At 42.1% G+C, this 23,181-nt stretch overlaps 1 protein-coding gene across 1 annotated transcript; it reads left to right on the forward strand.

Moving 5' to 3' along the window:
- Positions 1-2,033: 2,033 nt before the first annotated feature.
- On the forward strand, positions 2,034-21,943 carry LOC306828467 (guanine nucleotide-binding protein G(q) subunit alpha). Its single transcript, XM_079350974.1, has 7 exons — positions 2,034-3,092; positions 14,387-14,571; positions 17,748-17,902; positions 17,978-18,106; positions 18,928-19,057; positions 20,081-20,234; positions 20,824-21,943. The coding sequence occupies exons 1-7, from the start codon at positions 2,957-2,959 to the stop codon at positions 21,012-21,014; spliced, it is 1,080 nt and encodes a 359-aa protein (XP_079207100.1). The 5' UTR covers positions 2,034-2,956; the 3' UTR covers positions 21,015-21,943.
- The last annotated feature ends 1,238 nt before the right edge of the window (positions 21,944-23,181 follow it).

The raw sequence follows: 23,181 nt of genomic DNA on the forward strand, positions 1-23,181 counted from the left end.
CCTATTGATTTAAAGCAAGGACCAAAGGTAGATAAACCTTATGTGTAAAACAATGTATTCATGTATTGATGGATCTAGTACATAAATACATAAATGTCAAATATTGTTATTAAAAAAAAATTGAATATTTAATGTAAATACATAATATCTTGTGATCATATGTATTTATGTACTATTTAATACTTGCAACACAAATAATGTCCAGTGTTTCAGGACCCATCCTGCATGGTACTCCATCTGGGACAGTGGCTTTGTTCAGGGCTTCAGGGAGGGGTGAGTTGGCAGTAGGTGCAGGGCTGCTGTTGTATCCTGCTTAGCCTGTGATTGTCTTGATGCCCTGAGCGGTTGAAGTGCTCCTTCGCCTCTCTGATGCCTCTCCTCAGTTTGGACCGGGCTTTTCTGTAGGCCACATGGCCCTCTGAGCAGCATCACGAGCCTTCAACAGGTTAACCACTGCTGCATTCATTCATGTGATAGTATTATATACATTAATACAGAACTAAATAAGTGCCAACTCTGTTGTTCTTGTACAGTGTAAAGAATGTCTCAGCATATTACTTCTATATTTGTGCTGCACGATGCCACAGTAGGCTGCAGGATTAAGATTAAGTTGAATTACACAAAATCTCAACCAACAAAATATCATATTGCAAATTCACATTGGATTCTGTTTGGTTAAAGAAAACCTTTTATAGGGCCTAATCAGTTTTTATCACTTCTTACTGGTGTTTGTGTAAAGCTGAATCTCGACTTTAAACAAGGTTAAACTGAACAACACATGACAGGTTAAAATGTTACCGACCAGTGGCAGTGTGTCCCTCTAGAGCGCTAATTTGTTGACCTTCATTACAGACACAGGTTGAAATGGCTCCCAAAGCTGGAAATCTGGGACACGTTAGACACACATTAGACACCTCCCCGGACAGCTACGATTAATTCTACAAGCGCAATTAAACGTCTCCTTTCCATATATTGTGGTTAGCCTCTGGGCTACATTGTGGCCCTGATATTTTTGCCTGCTTGGTATAGTTAAAGTCAGAAAAAGATACTGCTTTTTAACTTCATGATCTGGATTCAAACAAATATGTTACATGCAATTAAGCACTGACTCACTGGGATGTCCCAATTTAAATGGTGCAAATAGGCCACTTAGTTAGGCTACAATCAACACAGTTCAATACCTATGTGAGGTGACCTCAAAAGCCAATGTCTCAGTTTAAAACTGAAAGAGTGACACTGTTTGTTTGGCATTGTGCTAACTGTAATCATGTGATTATATACATTAATACAGAACTAAATAGGGGCCAACTCTTTTTTTTTGTTGGTGCATGTTTCATATAGTTTATTTAAATCCCCAAATACACTTTTTCACACAGTGGTAACAAACAAGTGTTCCTATATAGGGACTGCAGAAAACAGGACACCATGGCCAGCTGCAGGATCTAAACTGAGCATTTGAGATCTCCAAGTATAGCCTAAAGTGTTTTAAGTAAAAATAAGATGTTTTTGTGTCTGTAAAGAGATTATTTTGGATAACAGCCTGGGGCTCGACAAGTTGCCTAATACAGCTGGCAGGGCAGACTTTAAACTCCCGAAAAGCCTTGACAATTAACTCTTCCTCCTCTCAATATGTATTTGTCATGCCTGGCCATAATCCTCTTCCGTATTTGTTAAATTTGCAGAAATCACACCGTAACTATTCCCTAAAATGCAACATAGGCCTATACACAGACATATATTGTGACGAGTCATGCAAAGAGTTTTTTTCCCCCACAAATCTTAAAGCATGATTTGTATTGCTTTCTGTGTACGCCTGTCCTGTAGAGTTGTGCGTTCAGCTTCTCCATTCATGCATATTTTCAATTCCACAGGTTGGGGTATAAATACTTGTGTGTGTGTGTGTGCGTGTGTGTGTGTGTGTGTGTGTGTGTGTGTGTGTGTGTGTGTGTGTGTGTGTGTAGCGCTTGTTTGACGTGACACTCCCCCTTGGTCGGTGGGAGGCCGACGTCACCCTGCCAGCGGAGGAGTGGATGGCCCTCTCTGTAATAAAAATACATGAAGAGAATTGAGGAAAAGGAGAAGATTGGCCGAGGGGGGGAAAGCAACAACACGCTGTTAGAAACCTTTCTGTACACCACGCGACTCGACAGTGGACGTGGACGCCCTTTGAAACACACGGGGATGTTTTTACGCAGCTGCACCGGGGACTCAGGCTGAAACGCTGTTATGTGTGGCTTTCTTGGCTTTTTTCCCCCAGCAGAGAGAGAGAGATAACTGTACTGTATCCCAGCCTAGCGGATTGGAGTGAAAGTCCGCCATATTCTGCCTTACCACGCCCGGGGACTGGAGCCATTGGAAAATAAACGGAGAGCTTTATTTCCATGTGTTTCCCCCATGTCTTCCTCATCCACGGACGATAACTTGAACTCGGGTGGAATTTGCTGATTGAAAAACCTCAACATTGAAGACTTTAAGGAGCGAGAGAGAGAGAGAGAGTGGTCGGGCACGGATGGCAATGCTTCATAGTTAAGGAGATCACCCAGAGCTGCACGGAGAATGTGTCTTTAAAGGATCTGTTGATCATATTGAGAAGGAAAAGAAGATTACGCACATTAACGTTGCGCTGATATTTATCCCAACCCTGTTTGGACACTTATTTTGGAGCTGTCAGAAGGCACAGACAGCGTAACGAAAAGGGGGTAGGGGGGGCGTAATAATTTGTCAAATATCTCATTTCTTTCAGCACAATCTGTGCTCTGTACAGACTCATTATAAGGGGCGTCCACGCGTAATTTCACCACTAGTAGGCCTGTATGTGGACGTTGTTTTGGCATTCACACCCCTCGGTTGTTGTTTAAACTGATTTGAAATCTGAATGAATCAGTAAGAGGGAAAAGGCGTGTTCCCCCTCTTCACATAGAGTAAACAAAAAACAACAACAAAAAAGACTCTGAAAATGACCCTGGAATCCATTATGGCGTGTTGCCTCAGCGAGGAGGCGAAAGAAGCGAGGCGGATCAACGACGAGATCGAGAGGCAGCTCCGCCGGGATAAGAGGGACGCTCGCCGGGAGCTGAAACTGTTGCTTCTCGGTAAGCTCCACAACACGGGAGAAACACAGAGGGGAGGGGGAAGAGTACACATTCCTCTCACCGAGAAATACCTTTGTCTGGCAGGGGGGCGGGGTCGGTAGGTAGACTTAAGGGGACCTCCCACATGTGTGAAGTTGAGTGAAATATATTGAGGAGTGAGAGTGCACAGATTGGTCAGCTTGAGAGGAGATGCTGCCCCAGCCAGGCCTTCACACAAACCACCTCATTTGAATAACTGTGTCGAGGAAACAAATTCAGTAACTAACCTCTTCACCTCTGTGCATTCAACGGCCTGACAGCAACCTTTGTATCCAGGCCTATAAAGGGGCTAATGATATAGGTGTGTTTCAACATCGGCTGGGCCAAAGTCTATAGCGTTTTATTGTGAGTAATCAAGGCAGAACCCAACCCGGGTAATGATTAGCACACAGGTGACAGCCTAAACATTTTAAACTTAGAAACCATACCAGTAAAAAAAAAATCCAACAATACTTGTGTCAGTGTGTGTCATGGCAACAACGACAGGAGCTTATAGTGCATAGAGAGTGATTTCATGTTTTAGATTAACGCAGTTTAATGGCAACTCCTGCAACCTGTTTTAATTGCACATGCAAAACATTGCCAATTATTGATCAGTATAGACTAACAGTGAGAGTATTGTTTTAAAACACATGGTGAAGGAAACTACTGAAGTAGTAGTGCAGCTCATTCATAACAAATAATCTGCGATAATACCAGCTCAAGGTTTCTTTTAATGATAGGAGGGGTGAGATAGATTAAACAGGCACTGCTGCTGTTACCATGGTGATTATCAGACATTGTCTGTCAGGCACATTTAGGGAATGAAGTCCTGAATTTTGTGGAATCGGTGCGTGGCTCTGCTCCCGCTGTGTGTGTGTGCAGTCGTACGACAACAACAACACAACTCACGTCCAACGATGTGTGCGATCAACCCGACTTCAAAATGTGCCGTCCTACTCAAACAGTCTGAAATCATGCCGTGGACGTCCAGCTGTAGGGTAGGTTAGTATAGGCAGTGAGGTTGTCATGACGACAGAATGTGAAACTTTTATCAAATACTAATAAAGTAGCAAAACATATCAATAACTGTTTGGATACAATGGCAACAAAAATCAAAGTCATACGCACATTATATATTTGGTGATTTCTTGTTTTTAATTATTATTAATACAAAGCAGATTCAAACTGACTGTGTGCAAGTTTTTGATGGATATATTTGTTTTCCACTCACCTTTATTCTGAAATGGGCTCGCTGTAGTCTTTTTTTTTTCTCAAAGCTTCAGTATTTTTGAAAACTATTGATCATTAAGATAATAGAAAATGTCTATCGTTTTAAAGCGTGGTATGGAAAAGTATTGACTGTTTTGACAACCTTTGTAGGCAGAGGCTATCAGCACTGTCGAGAAGTGTTAGTCATACTCGAGAAATCTGAGGAAAACAAGTCATCTACTCACCATCCCATTTTTTAGATTAGATTTGAGCAAAAAGCCCATTAGCCGTGATGGCCGTGGTTGTGGAGAGTGGTGTCAGGAGCTTCCCTTCCTGTTCCTGTGGCCTCCTCTTTCTGCCCTTTTTTTTTTTTTTAAAGGAAATAATTTCATCCAGATTTCTTTTACAGAGAGAAAGTAGCATGTTTCAACAGAAGGAGGAAACGCCCTCCCTTTCAAACCAAATGAATCCGCCTGTCCAGAACTCAAAACAGCTGATTCCAACCTCACGTTAAATCTGAACAACCTGCTGTGTTCTTCCTCTCTTATCTCTTATAATACTCAACAATTTACCCATTACTCAAACTTATAATCAGCTATAGTCATTTTGTTTCAGGACAACACCCTATTCGATCACATTTGTCCTTACTCACATGATTCATTTGTTTTATTTTGTGAGCATTCGGGTTCTTTGAAAACAGGCTTTTATTTCAGATAAGTTTGATCGACCTCTGATGTTGAAATACTCATAAAACTTCTCTTAATATTCAGTTTTGGGAGAGATGCAGCTTGGTAAAAAGTTTCCTCACGACTAACCAATGTGCGATTTCTCCGCGAGCAACACGATCATGATTTACTTTTTTTATGTGATGAGAAAATGAAAGTATACACACTGAAGGCGGCATTGTTTGCAGAGTAGATCGAGTGTTATTGTAGGGACAATTTAACATGTTGGCATGTAGGGCTGGACGTCCAGATAAGGATTGTGATGGGAATATGCTCCAGACTAAACAGAATAAATGACTGTCAAGGGACCAGAAATATGTCAAATACCACTGACTGTATATAAGGACTCATAACACTTTCTTACCAACTATAGCTGTGCAAAAAAAAGAATCGACAAACCCTCCCGGAAACCGCCTGGACATATTGCGCCAGTGCTGTCATTTAGAGATGGAGCACGGGGTTGGCTTGCGGAGTCGGGAACAAGTTAACCTTTCCTTTTTTTTTGATTAAGGTCTTTTTTTATTTTTCAAATATTTCACAGAAACATGAACAACAGCACAAACAATTAAAACTAAACTTATCAGAAAAGTAAATAAATCAGCACGAAGAGAACAAACTATGAAGACAATAACTGTGTTCTAATGTGTTTTAATTTTCTACTTTGACCCATGTCCCTTTTGTCAACATGGAGGAGACGGAGCTTGTGATCAATGGGGAGCTCCAAATGTTTTGTCTTCACTGTTTGGCGAGCTGTAATGTCATCCCTCTTTTTATACAGTCTGTAGCTCATACACAAGTTCCTGAGAAAGTCAAAACAACACTCCGCCAAACACACAACTAATGACTCATCCTTACAAAGTTGGTCATGCTCCAAATTATTCCACTCATGCTAATTATATTAGTGTTCTGTGGCTTTATAACTCCCTGCTCTGCGTCCTCTGGGATCCATCAAAAAACTTTCAAGCCAAATCAAAAAAAGTTTCTCAATTCTCTTAAAATGTCTCTCACGTGATGTTTCTCCACCGCTTCGCTTTGGCTTTTAGACTCCATCTATAGTCCTTCGAGCCTGATAAGTGTTTAAAATCCACAGGGACTGCACAGATTGGAGCCCACCCAGCACAACAAATGAGCAAGTTGAAAAAACATTGCGAGCATTTAATCTAGCCTCGTTGAGCCTCTGATATCCATTAAGGTGCTGTGAGCAAATGAGGGAGATAAGTCGATTATAGCTAGCTACAGAATTGAGTGGTCGTTGCATTTATATTTTAAATCCAGCTAATGAGTCAGCGATATGATTGGTTTCACTAGGACAGATGACTCAGCAAAAGTCCAGTCAGGATCAATGTCGGAAAAAAGCCCAACTAAAACGATGGTTGGGCATTTTGTCAAGAAACTACTTGAATGGATTACACAGTACAACATGAACACAAACGCACACATTTATTTATTTTTATAATTCAAAACTACAACTCATAGCTCTCTTAGGTTACATGAAAAAATATATATTTTTTTGTATTCACTTTTGATGCACAAAGCTCATTATGTACCTTCAAAGACGGTAGAGGTTTGGTAATTTCTCATCACTTTCTAAACTTTCTGAAGTGTGCTGGAGATTCAAACCAATCCATGTTTCAATCAAAACATCCTTTCAAAATAAAGGCATGACAGATCTCTTTGACTGTAGTTCTGAAGTGGACATTCAGCTGAAAGTAACATTTATTCAAAGAGTGACTTTCAGGGGAGTGACCTGTAAATTATGAACACAAGCAGACTTTTCTCTGTGGTTTTTTTTTTCTTTCAGGAACTTCTCGTCTGAAAGTACGACATTAAGTCGGCAGACATTTAAAGCAACCAGGAAGAGAAGGTAGAAACTGTGGCTCCAGCACTTTCACTGAGATTCCAAAGCTGTGCAGTCATGGGAAGTTTAAGATGAATAGAGTGGAGAGGAAAGCAGAAACTTCACCTCAGAACGGTGACATATTTCAGGAACGAGAAATAGTGTTGGTTGAATAATTAGGATTTTTGCAATCGATTTCTTTCCTCTTTGTTTACCTTTTTTTTTCTTTCAGAAACAACACCCACCTTGTTTGGTTCATTTCGACACACGGTGACTGTTCTTCACATTTATCTTCACAGAATTGTTACTAACCTTCTTGGTAGGGCTGGACGATGTGACTGAAACAAAAATCAGTTGATGGTTTTTGCTCTTAAGTGAAAATTGAAGAAACAAGATGTTTAATTGTGGTTTAATGTCAGGACTTGACAGACTGTACTTGAACGGAGGAAGATGTCAGAATCATAAGCTCCGTGCACGGTGATGGAAAACGCTGATATGGGATTTTGCTGCTGGGCAGTAACATTTACTGGAACAGTATTTTCCTGCTTTCTCTGTGATCTAAGGGCGGTTATTGTTTCAAATGGTGGAAAAGGTTTTTCGGTGTTGCCTGCAGGCAGCGTTACAAAGACAAGTGAAACTACCCAAATGACCTGTACTGACATACAAAGGACCTTTAGATTAAGGGATCTAGGTGTGTAATATGAATTTGTTGCATATCCCTAACCCTTCGAAGTGAAGTGATCGGGTGACGGGTCGTCAAAGTATTTCAGTGTCTGTGCACTGTTTTACTTCTTAAATGTACTGAGTTCACCCAATTAGCTTTTTTATGAATCAACAGGGTTAAAAATAAATAACTATCAGGAAAGTTTTCCATCTGCCAAAGTGATTTCAAGTTACTCAATTAAAAAAAAGTGGCACAGCCCCTGTTTGATTCCTCCAGAGATCATCAGGGATCTAGTTTACCGCGCCTGTCCCCCTTTTTTTTTTACAGACTTTTACACATTCACAGAAACTCTCACAGACACGGGAATGCCCTCTGTAGTAACAGTAGAATCACTTTGTAAATCACTGCAGAGTTACAGCGCTGTTTGTGTCCGATCTTGCACTTTTTTTTTTTTACTTTTTTTTTTGTGCTCTAAAATAAAGCAAATCATCTGTCAAAAAAAAAACATTTGCAAAAAAGCATCCAGTCAGTATTAGCTGCTTTCATCGGACAAGTAAAAGCTTTGGGAACCCTGTCAAAGGCTGCGACTGAACAAAGTCCACCGCAACCTTTTAACAAGCCTTCTACAAACACATGGTTGTAATTGGGAGGGGAGAAAGCAATAAAGAAGTCATATGATTCTCGTATGAGTGCGGCCAAGTTCACAGTGAAGCAACAGAAGGGGCGGGACAGGAGGATGAAAACTTTTTATTATTTAGCAACGTGACTGAACTCTACTGAGATGTACACATTTTACTGCATCTTGTCAGCTGTTTCTCTCGTGTTAAAAAAAATCGACTGATAAATTGACGTCTGACGCTGCAGATTAAAATAACACGTTGATGCTTTACGCTCTCATACTCAGTGTCAACATGTCAGACTTATATCTGATCCAGTAGGTACATCTTCTGGGCTGTCTCTGTGCTGTGTTCTGCAGAAAGTTCAGAGTTTCCAGCTTTCGGAGCGCTGCCGTTAACTCGATTTCACACCCACAGGAGTGAGCGTCTTTGATAAAGTAAAATCAACAACAACTGTGATGAGTACTACAGTCATCCTTCATCAACACCGAACAACACACACATTCGAAAGGACAAATAAACTTTGTCTTCGTCTTCTTAATGTTTGAGGGAAAATGCAAATTTATTATTAAGACCAACGACACACACATAGGCAGTTTGGGGTTTGGTGCCTTGCTCAAGGGCACCTTGGCAGCACTCAGGAAGTGAGCTGGCACCTCTCCAGCTTCCAGACCAATTCCCAGATTTTGGTCTGCACGGGGACTTGAACCGGGCGACCCACTCTCTCTCTTTCAATCACAGCTGGATACGTCCACTTTAGTTTCTCTCACTTTACTGCTTAACCACAGTTTCATACCTGAACGTTACTCTTATCTAACCTACTATAAACAGCTCCATGCCTATCTGCAGTATACACACACACACACACACACACACACACACACACACACACACACACACACACACACACACACACACACACACACACACACACACACAGGACTCGCCAGGACTGAGAGATGTTCAATGTATAGGAAATTTAAAAAGAGCAGATTTTATGGTTCGTAGCTCGAGCTGCAGGCCAATAAAGCGATCCGGTAATAACTCTCCGGAACCATAAAAAGATCCTTTAGTGCTGCGAGTGGTGCATGGCCCGTTTTAACCCCGAGAAGCAGAAGATGTAGTTTAAAAAAAATAATTATTCTGTTCTCTACACATGACGACTGCACAGATGCTCTCTGCTCTGTTGTGCTGCTGAGCCATCGACAGTAAATGACTTTCCTCTCCATCACTCATGCATTTTTAAAACCGTGATGATCAAGCATTATTTATTTTTTTGCACACTTTATCTGGAAGGGTTTTTAATACACAGTCAGCTGCCGGTGTCTCTGTGCAGAGCGGACACTGAAGCTGCGGTGCATGTAGGGAAGGTCAGACTGCAGCACTCACAGAACTGGTCCTCCACATCAATGGATCTCAACTGGTCGAGTCTGAGGACCCAAATGTCTGATTTTTTTTTTCTACCAATCATATTTATTGAATGAAAATGTGTGCAGTTTGGACTTTTAGACGGGACAGAACAGGCGACAGGACAAGGAGAAGGAAGGATGAGGATTAACTTTGTTGAGCTCCCAATGGGGGAAGTTTGGATAATACAGCAACTCAAAAAAAAGGAAAACAGGAAATATAAACAACATCAATAGCAAAAAGTTTAAAAAACAGCTATGAGCAAGTTTACATTAATTAAATACAGGAAGAAAAAAATACACTGTAATTAAATAGTACGAGGGATAAACACTATGTACACTTTCATCAGATCACAACAAACATGTTTTGAGCGCTTCAAAGACTTTTTTTGTTTTCCGGTCACATGTTCGCTACACACTGAAAACGACTCCGTGACCCAGTGTTGGGTCCAGACCCACCAGTTCAGAATCACCTTCATTTTGTTTTGACAGATTATGACAGTTTATTGGCACCTTCAAAAAAAAAAAAAAAGTGACAAGAGACGGAAACAAGAATCGGGAGAAATGAGAATAATCCACCTGCAAAGCAGAGAAATGGAATTCATTCGACTCTTTCTTCTTCTTGTTACCAGCTGGCTCGTTTCATCAGTGAGTGATTGTCGTGCAGTGTAAGCCGTCCACAGAAAGTTTTCACTCCCAGGCTGCGTCAAAGCCAAATGAAGAGGTGAATGTGATCCTCACCATTACCTCGGAAGTTCTGGTGAACGAAACTTAAAAAAAACATATTTTTCATAAACCCTTAGAAGACAATCACACGAGTCAGAGAATCCAGCAAACGGACACAGAGTTCCTTCTGTCTCTTATCGTCCAGCTTCCTCTGAGTCTGGCTCTGTTCTCCAGTCCCAGGGTTTGGTTTCCGGAGCTGACTCCGACACGCTCACCCGGGCCGCTCGGTGGATTCATTCACGCTGACCTCAGACAGCGGGGTAAATCCTGGGACGCTGCACTGGTTTGAGAGATTACTCAGCAGACGCTGCTGGCCAGCACACGCTCATACCTTGCATACTTGCAGCCTCTGTTTCTTTTTCAGCGTGTCTCATCGGACCCAGATGTGGTCCAACAGTTCTGAATACTTGAGACGAAATGACTTAAAGATTGGGAGATTTTTTTGATTCATTTTCTCGTTTTTCATACAGCTGCTAGTCATAAAATGTTTTGTTTTGAAAGATGTTTGCTTTTATTTGATTGGACAGTGGATAGAGTAGGAAATCAGGAGAGCGTTGGGGGGCGGGGGGGGGAGACATGAAGGAAAGGAGCCGCAGGTTGGACTCGAGCCCGGGGCCGTCCACTTGAAAGACTGTAACGTCCATACATGGGCTGCTCGCTAACCGCTAGTCAATTAACGCCCCCTGAGAAGATGTTTAATCCCAAAGACAGCAGATTAAACGTGTTTTGTGGGGAACATTTCCTTGAATGGGCGGATATTCAGAGGAAACATTCAGTCAGTTTTAATATCTCTCAGTCTTCGTCGTAATGGCGTGGCGTCTCGTTCTCAGAAACGATCTGGGTGGGAGCAGCGTGATTCGTCTTCAGTCTGCAGAGTCACTACGATTGCTTTATTGCTTCTGATCGAGTCGGAGCCAAATGGCCGCCTCTGACTGAACACCTGCAGGAGCCAATGAGGGGGCGAGCAGACCAGGAAGGGTCACCGACCGGATATTACGACCTTGAAAAAGCATTTTTAAAGCAGCGATTATAAACAACACAAATGAGTTGTAGAATGACTCATACTAGATATACCACAGGAGGACGTGGATCATCCTCCATCTTTTTATTTCCTTTGAAGTTGCGTTTGATTAGGCGAGTCTGTGAAATCATTTCTACATATGGCAGGTGCTGCGTGGTGGTGTGGCTGAATTGCCTCGTAGTATATGAGGATTATAACGTGAGAAATCGTTTGAATCTGTCGCCTTCAATGTTTTTGAAATCGGTAAAGATTTGAACATTGGCTCGTGTGCAGCCGGCCTTGTGTTGCTTTAAAACAACATCTCAGCTTTAACCGAACCAGTTTTTATTACAGGAGAATTCTTCTTCGTGTTAAGAGACTTTGGGTTCTCTCTGTCTTTGAACAGCTTCAGAGAGAGGAGAATTGTGCCAGACAAGAGAAAAACCCAAAGCACAGCAGCATATTTAAGTTAAGTTTTCAAGATAACTCCCTGTTCCACTTTGCCTGTTTAAAAAATAGAATGAGTCTATTTTTAGCGTGCACGCTGTAGGGCATTAACTCTCATGCATCACTATTTTAGTCTGCATTAAGTACCAGGTTTCATTCAGGCAAATGATAGTGAGGAGGACAGGGTGAGTGGTGACGAGTCCTGTGGACTAAAACTTTAACTCCTTTAAATAAGTAGCTTGGTGTACTGTCTTTAAAGAATCCGTTTTTAAGTAGTCCATGTTCGAAAAAGGATCAAATCCAAAATCGAGTCCAAGCAGCGACCTGTCATGTTGAAAAGTTTCTCCAGCTCTCGGCACAGGTTCAGGAAAGCTCCTTCAGAGTGCCGCTGTCGTGTTTTCTTTTTCCACTGACAACGCCAGCGCCATTTCCAACTCTTTATCAGACATTATTCCCAATTAGTAGGTTACCTGTATTAGACAACAGCGGTGTGAAAATTATCCTCGTATAATGACATCGGACTACCGCTGTCTGCCAGCTCTGAGAGTTATTTACTTTTTCCTTCGTTTTTTCCTGTTAAAAAAAACAACAAAGCAGACATTGATTTTTTTTCTTCCCACCTCTGATAATGATGCTTTCTCTGGTTTTTGTCATTTCTACCTTCCCTGCTCATATCAGCTTCTCAAATCAAAATAAAGCCAACAATAGAGAGGCTCATTCAGAGGTTTTTAGTGTTTCCAGCACCCGCTCCGTCTGCAGCTCAGTTTTCTAAAGTGGTTAGTTGTGTTGAGTGCCAGCTGTGAGGAGGCTCATTTGGCTGAAATGGAGTTTATATTATATAGTGGAAGAGAGGTGGCAAACATGCAGACGCCTATAACGGGGACTGTAGGCGACGCAGGAATGCAGCTCATGTCTCTCAGCCACTGACACACAAAATGCACACACACTTTACTTCCTGCCAAAGTCATACAAGAGTTAGTGCTGAGGTACAGTTAGACAGTTCATTGTGTGTGTGTGTGTGTGTGTGTGTGTGTGTGTGTGCGCCAATGAACCAAAGAGAAACTGCTGCCCAGCTCTTCACACCCAAACAGTCGCTGTCACCACTGAGAGGAGAGGGAGGTTGTTCTTGGTCTGAAACCAGACAAAGCAAACAGACTGAGGGGAAATGAGCCTGCACAAAATAATACAGAGTGTTTGAGTGAGTGCAGACTGTGTGTGTGTGTGTGTGTGTTTTAACTGTGCATCGATATAAATGTGTGTGCATGTTTCATACGTGTTACAGAAAAAGGCCTTACTCCCTCAGAAAAAGTTCTCATACACATTTTTAAATATCTTAAAGTCAAAATGTAAATCTTCAGGGTAAACTTTAAAGTTCTTATTTGTCCATTTTTCAATGTTGAGAACCAACGCGGACTTAGTCTACACCGATTAATCGGCCTGCCGATAACATCGGCCGATATTAGTGACGATCAGTGACGATCACAGAGATGTGAGTCAGATTGCATTTCCTTTGAGTTTCATTCATTAAAAGTTCTCTTTTTTTATATATGGATCACAACGAGCATCATCACTCTCCAAAGTGTCGAGCAGCGATGCTATTTTTTTCTGGACAGAGGGAACGTCGATCTTATAAAAGATATCGGCCGACATGTCGGTGTCAGCCCCAAAAACACTGTATCGGTCGGCTCTAATTTTACGTTTATTCATAATCATTTTTCAGGTTTTGCGAACACCAAATTGTTTGTTGTTGTTGTAAGATTATAAAGTGAAATGTTCTATACAGCATCATGCTGTTATGAAACAGTGGACAAGCAGAGCAGTTAAATCGTCCATGTTGGAGACAGTTGATCAGACTTTAACTGCAAGGAAGAGGTCAAAGGTCAGAAACATGTTTTTTTTTTTTTTTCTTTTAACTGGATTTGACAGACGGATCTGTGAGAACAATTATAACCGACAAAAAAGTTTAAATCTGTGAAGACGAGTCAGTCAGCATGAACGAGCACAAGCTTAATGAGATGACTGAATATCCTCCTGCATGCAGCACAAATAACCTGTCAATGAAGAACGGAGGGTGTTAAAGAAACGATGGAAGTTCAGATCACTGCTTTGAGTCTCTTCTTTAAAAAATACGACATGTTTGAAGGTTAAATCCAATTTTCTTTTTTTTGATCCTTTATTAAATAGAGTTCAGCTACATGTCCTGTCTTAGATCCAGATTTAAGCTTTTATAGAATATTTGAACCAGGCTGTAAACATGTTAGTTTCTGCTGTAAAAACAGACACTTTCGAATGTGTGTGTGTGTGTGTGTGTGTGTGTGTGTGTGTGTGTGTGTGCGACCAGCCTCAAGTGGACACTCAAGGAACTGCAGGATTTTTTTAGTGCGTTTGCTGCCTTGTCTTCTTTCTCTTGCTACACTAGTAATGGTACTGAACCTGCATGATGTGTGTATAACTTCTCTCTTTCTAAGTAAAAATTACCCCCCAAAAAAGTATGATGTGAAACTTCCTTCTTTGCTCAAAGAGTCCGATGAAAATCACAAATCGTCGCTTCTTTAAGAAGCGTAGATGCTGACACATGTATGAAATTTGTTGTCTGCGGACCCTCGTGTTCATCGGTCCTCTGTCTCTGTCTAACTCCTCAGGCACTGGAGAAAGCGGGAAGAGCACATTCATCAAACAGATGAGGATTATTCACGGCACCGGCTACTCCGACGAGGACAAACGAGGATTCACCAAACTGGTCTATCAGAACATCTTCACGGCCATGCAGTCGATGATCCGAGCCATGGAGACGCTCAGGATCCCTTACAAATACGAGCACAACAAGGTACGAGACATCTTTTTTTCAAATCCTCGAGGGGAAAGAAAAGTGAAAGAAAGATGTTTGAGACAGACCGGAAAAAAAAGACTAAACCATAGTTTATTTTTAGAGCGCTGTCTATCTTATTAGAAACAGCTGTTCATAATCATTTCCTGTGTTGTGGTTTTTTAACTCTTCCTCCAGCGCTCCATCTCACCCTTTGTGCATTTGTATTTCCTCAACAGCATTTAAATACAAACCCACATTTGTAAATACTCAACCTGGCTCTTAATTTAGACCTCAGCCGCTGTTGTTCACACTTTAACACGGTCATCATTACACCAGTTTGAGAGCTGTTTCAAACGGGAACATTTTCAAGGTGAGCTGCACGAGTGAACGCAAACCGCCAGATCTTTTCACCCTCTTATTCATCAAGAAGTCTGAGTGAGCCGATGTGTGAGCGCAGCAGGTTGTGTTGTGTAAAACTGACCGTGGAGAGACTTGAGACTTCGCATACATTCAAAGATATGCTGAATTAATAAAAAGCCCCAAAAACTGTCATCATAGCATCGTACACTTTAGCTTCTGCCGTCTTGTCGTGTCGTAAACATTACACAGTAACTTCTGTCCTTTTTCCTTCATGTCCAAAATCGACTCAGGAAGATGTCAGAGGAAATGTTCCTCTAATTATTAGCAAGATTATTTCAAGTGAGCAGACTGCTCGACCTCCTCAGTGCAAACTCCTACTGTAGTTCACACCATAACTGTGTCAGTGCAGGTGTCAGTACAGCAGATTTCATTGGTTTTGCCTCCAGTCGTGTGTGTTGGTGTCGTTATGGTGCGTTTACCTCCAAACTCAGATCTCGGAGCGAGGACTGAAATCACACCAGAGTTACTTGGCAACAAGTGTGATAATCAACATGAACGCACCCAGGAGTACCTTTGTTTTGTTAGATCATACTAGGGATAACAAGTGTGTGTGTGTGTGTGTGTGTGTGTGTGTGTGTGAAAATACCGTAAAGACATATCTGCAGATCACAGGTAAAACCTGCGCTGCACTGTCGGTGTGATTGCACAAAACAGAGGACTAGGTTGCAGCTTAAGCTTGTTTTTTTTTTATTTTTAAACGTTTGTGTGTTTTCAGCAGTCAGGCTTTGTGTTTCTGATCAAACATGAAACCTTAAAGGGGGATTTTTTTAAAGGCTGTAATCAACAGATTGCAGAGGTCTAAACTCCAGCTTCATCTCTCTGTGGTAAGACTGAGGTGTGTCAACCTGTGGCCGACTGTGGTCATCTAAAAACACACGGGGAGGGACTGCAAAGTAGGCTGGGTAAAAACTGAGGAGAGCGGTAAAACAAGGTCAACACAAGTGATCATGTGCATCCATCCACTTATCAGTTAATGTGTTATCTAAAGCAGCAGGGCTGAGCATTTTTCTTCTTCTGAAATCCAGCCAATCACATTCTCAGTCTGGCACAAATATGCAGAAGGCGTGCCGGACCACGGGTCACCACTTAGCTGGCAAAGAGCGGAGCCAAATCTCAAACACCTGCGCATAAACCGGACCCACAGCTTGGATGAAACATCAGCAGTGCTTTCCCACTCTCTGTCGTCGTGGTTAAAGAGGACTTTCTGCGTTTGCTTTCGCTTCCCTCGCACACTCATCGAGAACGAAAGTGACGGTGTCGTTTCCGCCGTGTTACTCACTTTGAGAGTTATTGGGTCAAATCAAAGAGCAACGTTGAACATTTTTCTCTTTTCAAAATGACAAATTTGAGATTGTCGTCGCCTCCCAACAATCCTGCTTCTTGAAGGATCCAGTCATTCCAGAAACATCCAGTCGGCATCGAGTGGAGCAAATCCTAAAAGCTACGTGTGTGAAGGAGCTGTAGTGATGTGAAGTGCTCACACACATTAGGGTGAAGAGGGAACAGTACTACCTCTGACACAGTCGTTCGTTGACATCATAGGAGGAAGTGAAAATGAAACCAGTTGATCCTGTTGACAGTAGTTCTCCTCACATGACTGTAAACATCTTGATAGCATCAGCTTTTAGGCGAATGAAATGCCTCAAACATAAATAACGCCTTTCTTCTTTTTCTGCTTTTTTTTTTTCTTCTTCTTTTGCTTATTTTTGAGCCACCTCAACAAATGCAGCTCGGGTCAGAGATCATTTTTATCAACATGCACTAAAATATCGAATGAGATGCCATGTTTCCTAAAGGGCTCCTTCAATAAAATCCTCCTTCACACAGCGGTGTGTGTGCTGACAGGTGAGACTCTTTTGAGTTGTACATGTTCAATCTCTCTGAAACCGTCCAATACTATAAAGACATAAAATAATCTAATCCTGGATCTCCAGACTCTGAGCTGGGCTGATGTTGATGCATCCTGTGGGAGTGTCAGCATCCATACCAGCGGACACCTGGTCAGTCATTCTTCTTCTGCCTCTGTGAGGTGACAACGCGAACAACCTCTGCAAAGTCCTCATTTGGATTTACCGCGTGCCTCACACATTTTGAAAAGACGTCGCCTACATGTGTGACTTTAACGTGGCTCTGACGCTCCGCCAGATCTGATCAATGATGCATCGCATTTCTTTTTTTTTTAACGAGCACGTTTTACTGGACGAAGCAACGCAGCACTAATGATCATTTCAACTGAGTCGTAATTTTCAGAGGATAAAGTTTTAATTGCTGTCAAAGAGTAGATGTTTTATTTTGAAAGGTAATATCAGAAAATCCGCCGACCTCCTCCGCTAAAGTAAGGAACCTTATGACCCACGTCGTTCTCCCTTTGCGCTGGTTTTTGGTGCACTACAATGAAAAGTTTGACACAGTAATTACACAATAGTGAGACAATCTTACCTTTCTGATTGATGAAACATTTGCAGTGCTGATCTTAAATATACATGTGAAGAGTGTGAGTGCTCAGACAGGCACGTGCTGATCTTTTATTTTGGGACACGGGAGAGTTGTGACGAGAATCTGGGACGGCAAAAACTTTACCCGATGGGATTCAGATATTCGGTCCACGCTGAGCTTCAGGGTTTAAAGAAACTTCTGGGTATAGAAAATGAGAAAATGAACCAGTTAGGATAAAAGACTGCGTAACGTTTCAGGAAGTCTTTTTCCCAGAAGTGGAGCGTTTCAAGAAATCACTCAAACACCTGTTTTTCTCCTTCGTTTCATTTCCCCTTCAGGTCAACGCCAACATCGTGAGAGAGGTGGACGTAGAAAAAGTCAGCACGCTTGACAGCCCTTATGTAGAAGCAATCAAGAGCTTATGGATCGACCCCGGCATCCAGGAGTCGTACGACCGACGGAGGGAATATCAGCTGTCGGACTCCACGAAATAGTGAGTAGAGATGGGCTTTAAAAACATGTTGAAGGTGGGAAACGTTTCTCTCATGTCCTCCGTCTGTGTCTGTAGTTACATGAACGCTTTGGGCCGGATCGCAGAGCCAGGGTACCTCCCCACCCAGCAGGACGTGCTGAGGGTTCGAGTCCCCACGACGGGCATCATCGAGTACCCGTTTGACCTGCAGAGTGTCATCTTCAGGTGAGCGGAGAAATATCTGGGTCAAAGTGCACAGAGACCGATGGGGACAGAGTCAGGACCAAGACCGAGACCAGGGCGAGACAAAGACCACTGGACTGTAACACCGAAGGTCGTGGCTGTAATCGGGGGATAAAAATAAAAACACGAAAGAATTCAAAGTTATTTTTTTGTTTTAGAAAGAGATTCAGTGATGATCTTGTCCCGTCATGATTTGTCCAGTCTCCGACGGAGACGAGACCGAGTAAACATGTTTTTTTAAGGCTGGACGAGGCCTTGTACCACGACACAGCAGGGATGTGGGATTAAGGATTTTACTGATTTATCAGGAATTTTGACTTTTTTAGAAAGTTCAGCCACGAGACGTGAATTATTCCAGTTTAGTTTGTGAGTTGAATCAGGGACATTGTACCATTTGCATCTGTTGTCCCTGGGCAGGTGATGAGACAGTGTTGGTTGGTGGTAAATGGACTTGTGTCACACCGACACGTTCACACGCTGACGAGAGAGGCTGCCACGTAAAGAGTCCTCACGAAGCAGTCGGAGCGATTTAGAGCATTTGTTCAGTGTCTTGCACGAGGACAATAAATCAGTAAATTAGGTTATGGAGTTCATAAATGAGGTTTAAGACATTTTGAAGTAACTTTGCCTCCTTTTTATTGTAATTAAGGAGAAGTTATGGAAGAAAAAGTAGACATCATCACAGGTCAAGTTCTGCTCTGCTGTACAGCAGATCACTCATAGATTCACCGGGCCTTAAAAAAAGGTGCGATGTAAACACGATCAGAGCTCACGCTGACTGTTTCCTCTCTTCTCGCTGACAGGATGGTGGACGTTGGAGGTCAGAGGTCAGAGAGGAGGAAGTGGATCCACTGCTTTGAGAACGTCACGTCCATCATGTTCCTGGTGGCGCTCAGCGAGTACGACCAGGTGCTGGTGGAATCAGACAATGAGGTGAGCCATCATTACATACTACTTAACGCACATACACACACACACACACACACACACAAAAGCCGGTAATTTTCAGGTTTAATTAAACAACAAAACACAATAATAATCACGTGGACGTGCGGCCATAAAGCTTCAGTCTTTATTTAAATGAAAGGAAATCTGATTCTGGTCCTGCTCGGCCGTGCTCCTCCTTCTTTTCCCTTGGAAAGCATTTGGAAATGATTAGCCAGCTGTTTTGAATACAACCTCGGGCCCTCGTGTGTCAGCTGGTTAAAGTGTGTACATGTCTTCATATGTGTATGTGTCATCTGTTGTTCTTTCGACATGTGTTTTCCCTCTGCTGTGACTGCGAGCTCTGAAGCCTTCGAGGAGAACATCAGATTTTATAATGTCCACCAGATGTTCTGCCACACATGTCACATCTAACACCCTCTCTCCTCACACATGCACAAAACTCCTGAACCCGTGTCCAGGTGAGCTGGATGGAAATGCAACAGCAACACATCATATGTCACCAGTTTGACGTGTGTGTGTGTGTGTGTGTGTGTGTGGTAAACATGGCGTCCGCTGCTGCGTTTCTTGCGTACCTGGACTTAGGTGAAAATCACAGTCACAGCATTATGACTGTGCACATTATATTATAGTGCAGGGACGTTCTCATTCTCCTGAAGCGCTTTCAGGAGTGTTTGTGCGTGTGTAAAAAAAAAAAAAAAACAACTTCAGAAAGATCCAGGAGCCGGCTGTCCTCAAACTTTCCAAACATTTTCAGCGGTGCATGTGTAAAAAAGGCTTAAGGGTTTCTTTCAGAGAGTTTGCTGTGTTTAATTAAACATGGCCGCCCCTCTCCGTCTCCTCTTTACTACTCCCCTTCTGCCGTGGTAAAGCCTTTATTAAAATCTGTAATTAATGAGTGTAAAAGACTGCAGTTTAATTAAGTGGTTCACTCTCTCTCTCTCTCTCTCTCTCTCTCTCTCTCTCTCTCTCTCTCGCTCTCTCTCTTTCTGTCTCTCGCTCCCTCTGCAGAACCGGATGGAGGAGAGTAAAGCTCTGTTCAGGACAATAATCACGTACCCCTGGTTCCAAAACTCCTCCGTCATTCTGTTCCTCAACAAGAAGGACCTGCTGGAGGAGAAGATCATGTACTCTCATCTGGTCGACTACTTTCCAGAGTATGATGGTGAGAAACACAAACACACCTGACTCAACCAGATGAACCAGACTTCATTTAAAGTCTATTAGCCGTGTATTGTTTGTATGGTCTCGGGTCTCATGAAGCGTAAACTTTACTTTGCTTAAAAATGGAAAAAAAATGTCGTGGGCAGGCTGTCTGGATGTTTTCTAGCCGTTGTCATGTTTTAAAATGGGCTTAATTTTTATAATTTGATATTTGCAAAAACATCATTTTCAGTTTTATTTTCAGTATTTTATTTTAAGATTGTTAAAATTGTTTGTGGAGGAGAAGCAGCGGGTCGGACTGAAAGTCAAACAATGATCACCCAACCCAACCACCAAGACATTTTTACTGCTCGTTATTTATATTCTGTTAAATGTCTTCGACAGGAGCACTGGTGTATTTTGCACTGGTTTTAGCTTTTTACTTAGTTATTCTATACTGGTGTTATTGACAACTCCTTCATTTACTTTATTTGTAAAGGGACGATGTACAATGTTAAACTTGATTTTTTTTAAAGTTGCCATTCGATGCATCTCTCTGGAAGCCTTCTTGGTATTAAACCTGATTCCCGGTTGCTCCTCCCTCCCTGCAGGTGATCAGAGGGATGCTCAGGCAGGACGAGAGTTTATCCTGAAGATGTTCGTGGACCTGAATCCAGACTGCGATAAGATCATCTACTCCCACTTCACCTGCGCCACCGACACGGAGAACATTCGCTTCGTCTTTGCAGCCGTCAAAGACACCATCCTGCAGCTCAACTTAAAGGAGTACAACCTGGTGTAGAGCGGAGCCACACCAACACACACACACACACACACACACACACACACACACACACACACACACACACACGGACTGACTGACACTATCTGTGAAGAGACAGAACACACACACACACACACACACACACACACATGAAATCAGAGAGAGAGAAAAAAAAGCGCAACGGTTGCAGAACATTAATTTATTTGCAATGTTTGTGGATGTCTTGGTTCCCAGGGGCTTCACGAGAAAAGAGTTGTATCTTGCTATTTAAGAAGGTGATGAAATGTAAGGAGGCGAATATTAGGAGGACTCAGCTGTTGAACATGTGCAGCAACAATCCTCATTTTTAAGGCTTTGCGCATTGTGAAGTTTGGCAGGGTTTTTTTTTTGTTTTTTTTGACAGAAAGAAAACTACTTTGTGCGCTCGAGGTCATGGTGTGGAGAGAAACCTAACGAATGCAATGTGCTCCCCCTCTCTGCTTTTTTATACACAAGTAGAAAAAAAAAGAAGGTTTTCCTCCCTTTGTAACATCACTCCCTCCTTATGAGTCTGTTAAATCGGAGACGTTGTGCGTTTTGTCCTCGAGGGGAAAGATGTAACGCATCAAGACAAAACAGCCACAAATTGTGATTTTCAAACGATTTCACCTCAGTTGACTACAATCTTTCTTTATGGCACTGATTAACTTTGGTACCATCTGATAAGCTGAGCATGCGTCGCCTTGACAGTACATCACCTAGACTCTGTCATGTGTTGAGTGACAGACACACGACAGTTCTGCAGTTTGAAAGGACCCGGCTTTAAAATGCTTTCTGAGCCCTAAAAGAGAGAGATATCCTTGTCAAAATGTCCAAATCTGTCCAAAACAATACCCTTTATTTTAATGACCAATAATAGTAAAAAGTACACCTTCACATCTTCAGGCCCCAAACGAGACCAAGATGACAGTTCAGAAAATACCTCCTCCCCCTCTCCACTCCTTTTGGCCTCAACGTTACATGAATGTGTCTTACTAACAGAGAGCAGAGGAGCTTTAAGGTCTAAATTGCACAAACACATTGGCATTCTTTCAACGCAGAAACTTGTCTTGATGTTTTTGAGCATTTATTTTTTTTAGACGGTGTATTTTGCAAGTTTTGGTGAGTAACATCAAGACGTCGCCTGATATTGGATGCCTATAGGACTTCTGTTTTCCGTTGCATGGTGTCGACATGGATGGATTCTGACTGGTGTTGTTGCGAGGAAAACTCTGATGTTGGGACACGGCGAGCAGGCGAGGAGGCACACGCAGATCTGGGCTTGGTCACTTAAATCCTGATGGAGCTGTTAGCATCACGCGGGGGATAAGAGTTTATAATTTATGAGACAATGTTGTAAAATGATTTTGTTTCAACTGTGCCACATTACCGCTTTTCTATGATGGTAATATTCTGTATTTATTGCCAATTGCCAAAACGACAGACGCTGTTTACACCTCTAATGAAAAGTGAGTTATTCCTGCAGTTTATGAAGTATTTAAAAAAGTAAAACAGTTTCTTCTCAAGCGTCCAAATACAACATTAGGCTTGGCTGCCAACTCCCAAAGTGTCTGTCTGGATTATTGGAGAATAATTCACGCTAATTTACCTTTAAGGGCAAAGTATTGACATTCAGTGTGTACCAAAGTAAGCCATTCTTCTTTCTGATTGGCTCCTCTAATTTACAACTCTCACTTAAAGTATTTTTTTTTTAAGTATTCTAAAAACACAAGCCTGTAATTTACATTTTTTGAGGCATAGTGCAATTATGAATGCTATAATCATTGTACATACATCTCTCTCTCTCTCTGTATGGCAGCATCTCTGTGGGCTTTGTAATCATTACTTTTTTGGCAGATTGAATGTGCGGTATTGGAAATATGTATCTATGTAATTGTATTGTATGTCTTTTTTTTTGGAAGAAGAAAAAAAAACGTTATTTACATGTTGTGTTTGGTTTCCTTTTTTTTGAAAGAGAAGAATGCAAATGTTGAGCTTCAGAGGTGGATAGAGAGAAACGCCGTCAGCACTCGGTTTGTTTAGTTGACTTGACTACAGTGCAAATAGTTTTTAAACTGGCTTCAGAAACAGAGAAGGTGATTAAATCATCGCTGTGCTATGATTTAAGTCAGGGGTGTCCAAAGTGCGGCCCGGGGGCCATTTGTGG

Source organism: Symphodus melops, assembly GCF_947650265.1.
Source record: "Symphodus melops genome assembly, chromosome: 1".
Lineage (NCBI taxonomy): Eukaryota > Metazoa > Chordata > Actinopteri > Labriformes > Labridae > Symphodus > Symphodus melops.

Excerpts from the sequence above, each read along its gene's own strand:
- LOC306828467 (XM_079350974.1), top strand. The coding sequence starts at position 2,957 with ATGACCCTGGAATCCATTATGGCGTGTTGCCTCAGCGAGGAGGCGAAA. Across the intron at positions 19,058-20,080 it reads TGGTGGAATCAGACAATGAG|AACCGGATGGAGGAGAGTAA; the intron begins GTGAGCCATCAT and ends CTCCCTCTGCAG. Across the intron at positions 20,235-20,823 it reads CTACTTTCCAGAGTATGATG|GTGATCAGAGGGATGCTCAG; the intron begins GTGAGAAACACA and ends CCCTCCCTGCAG.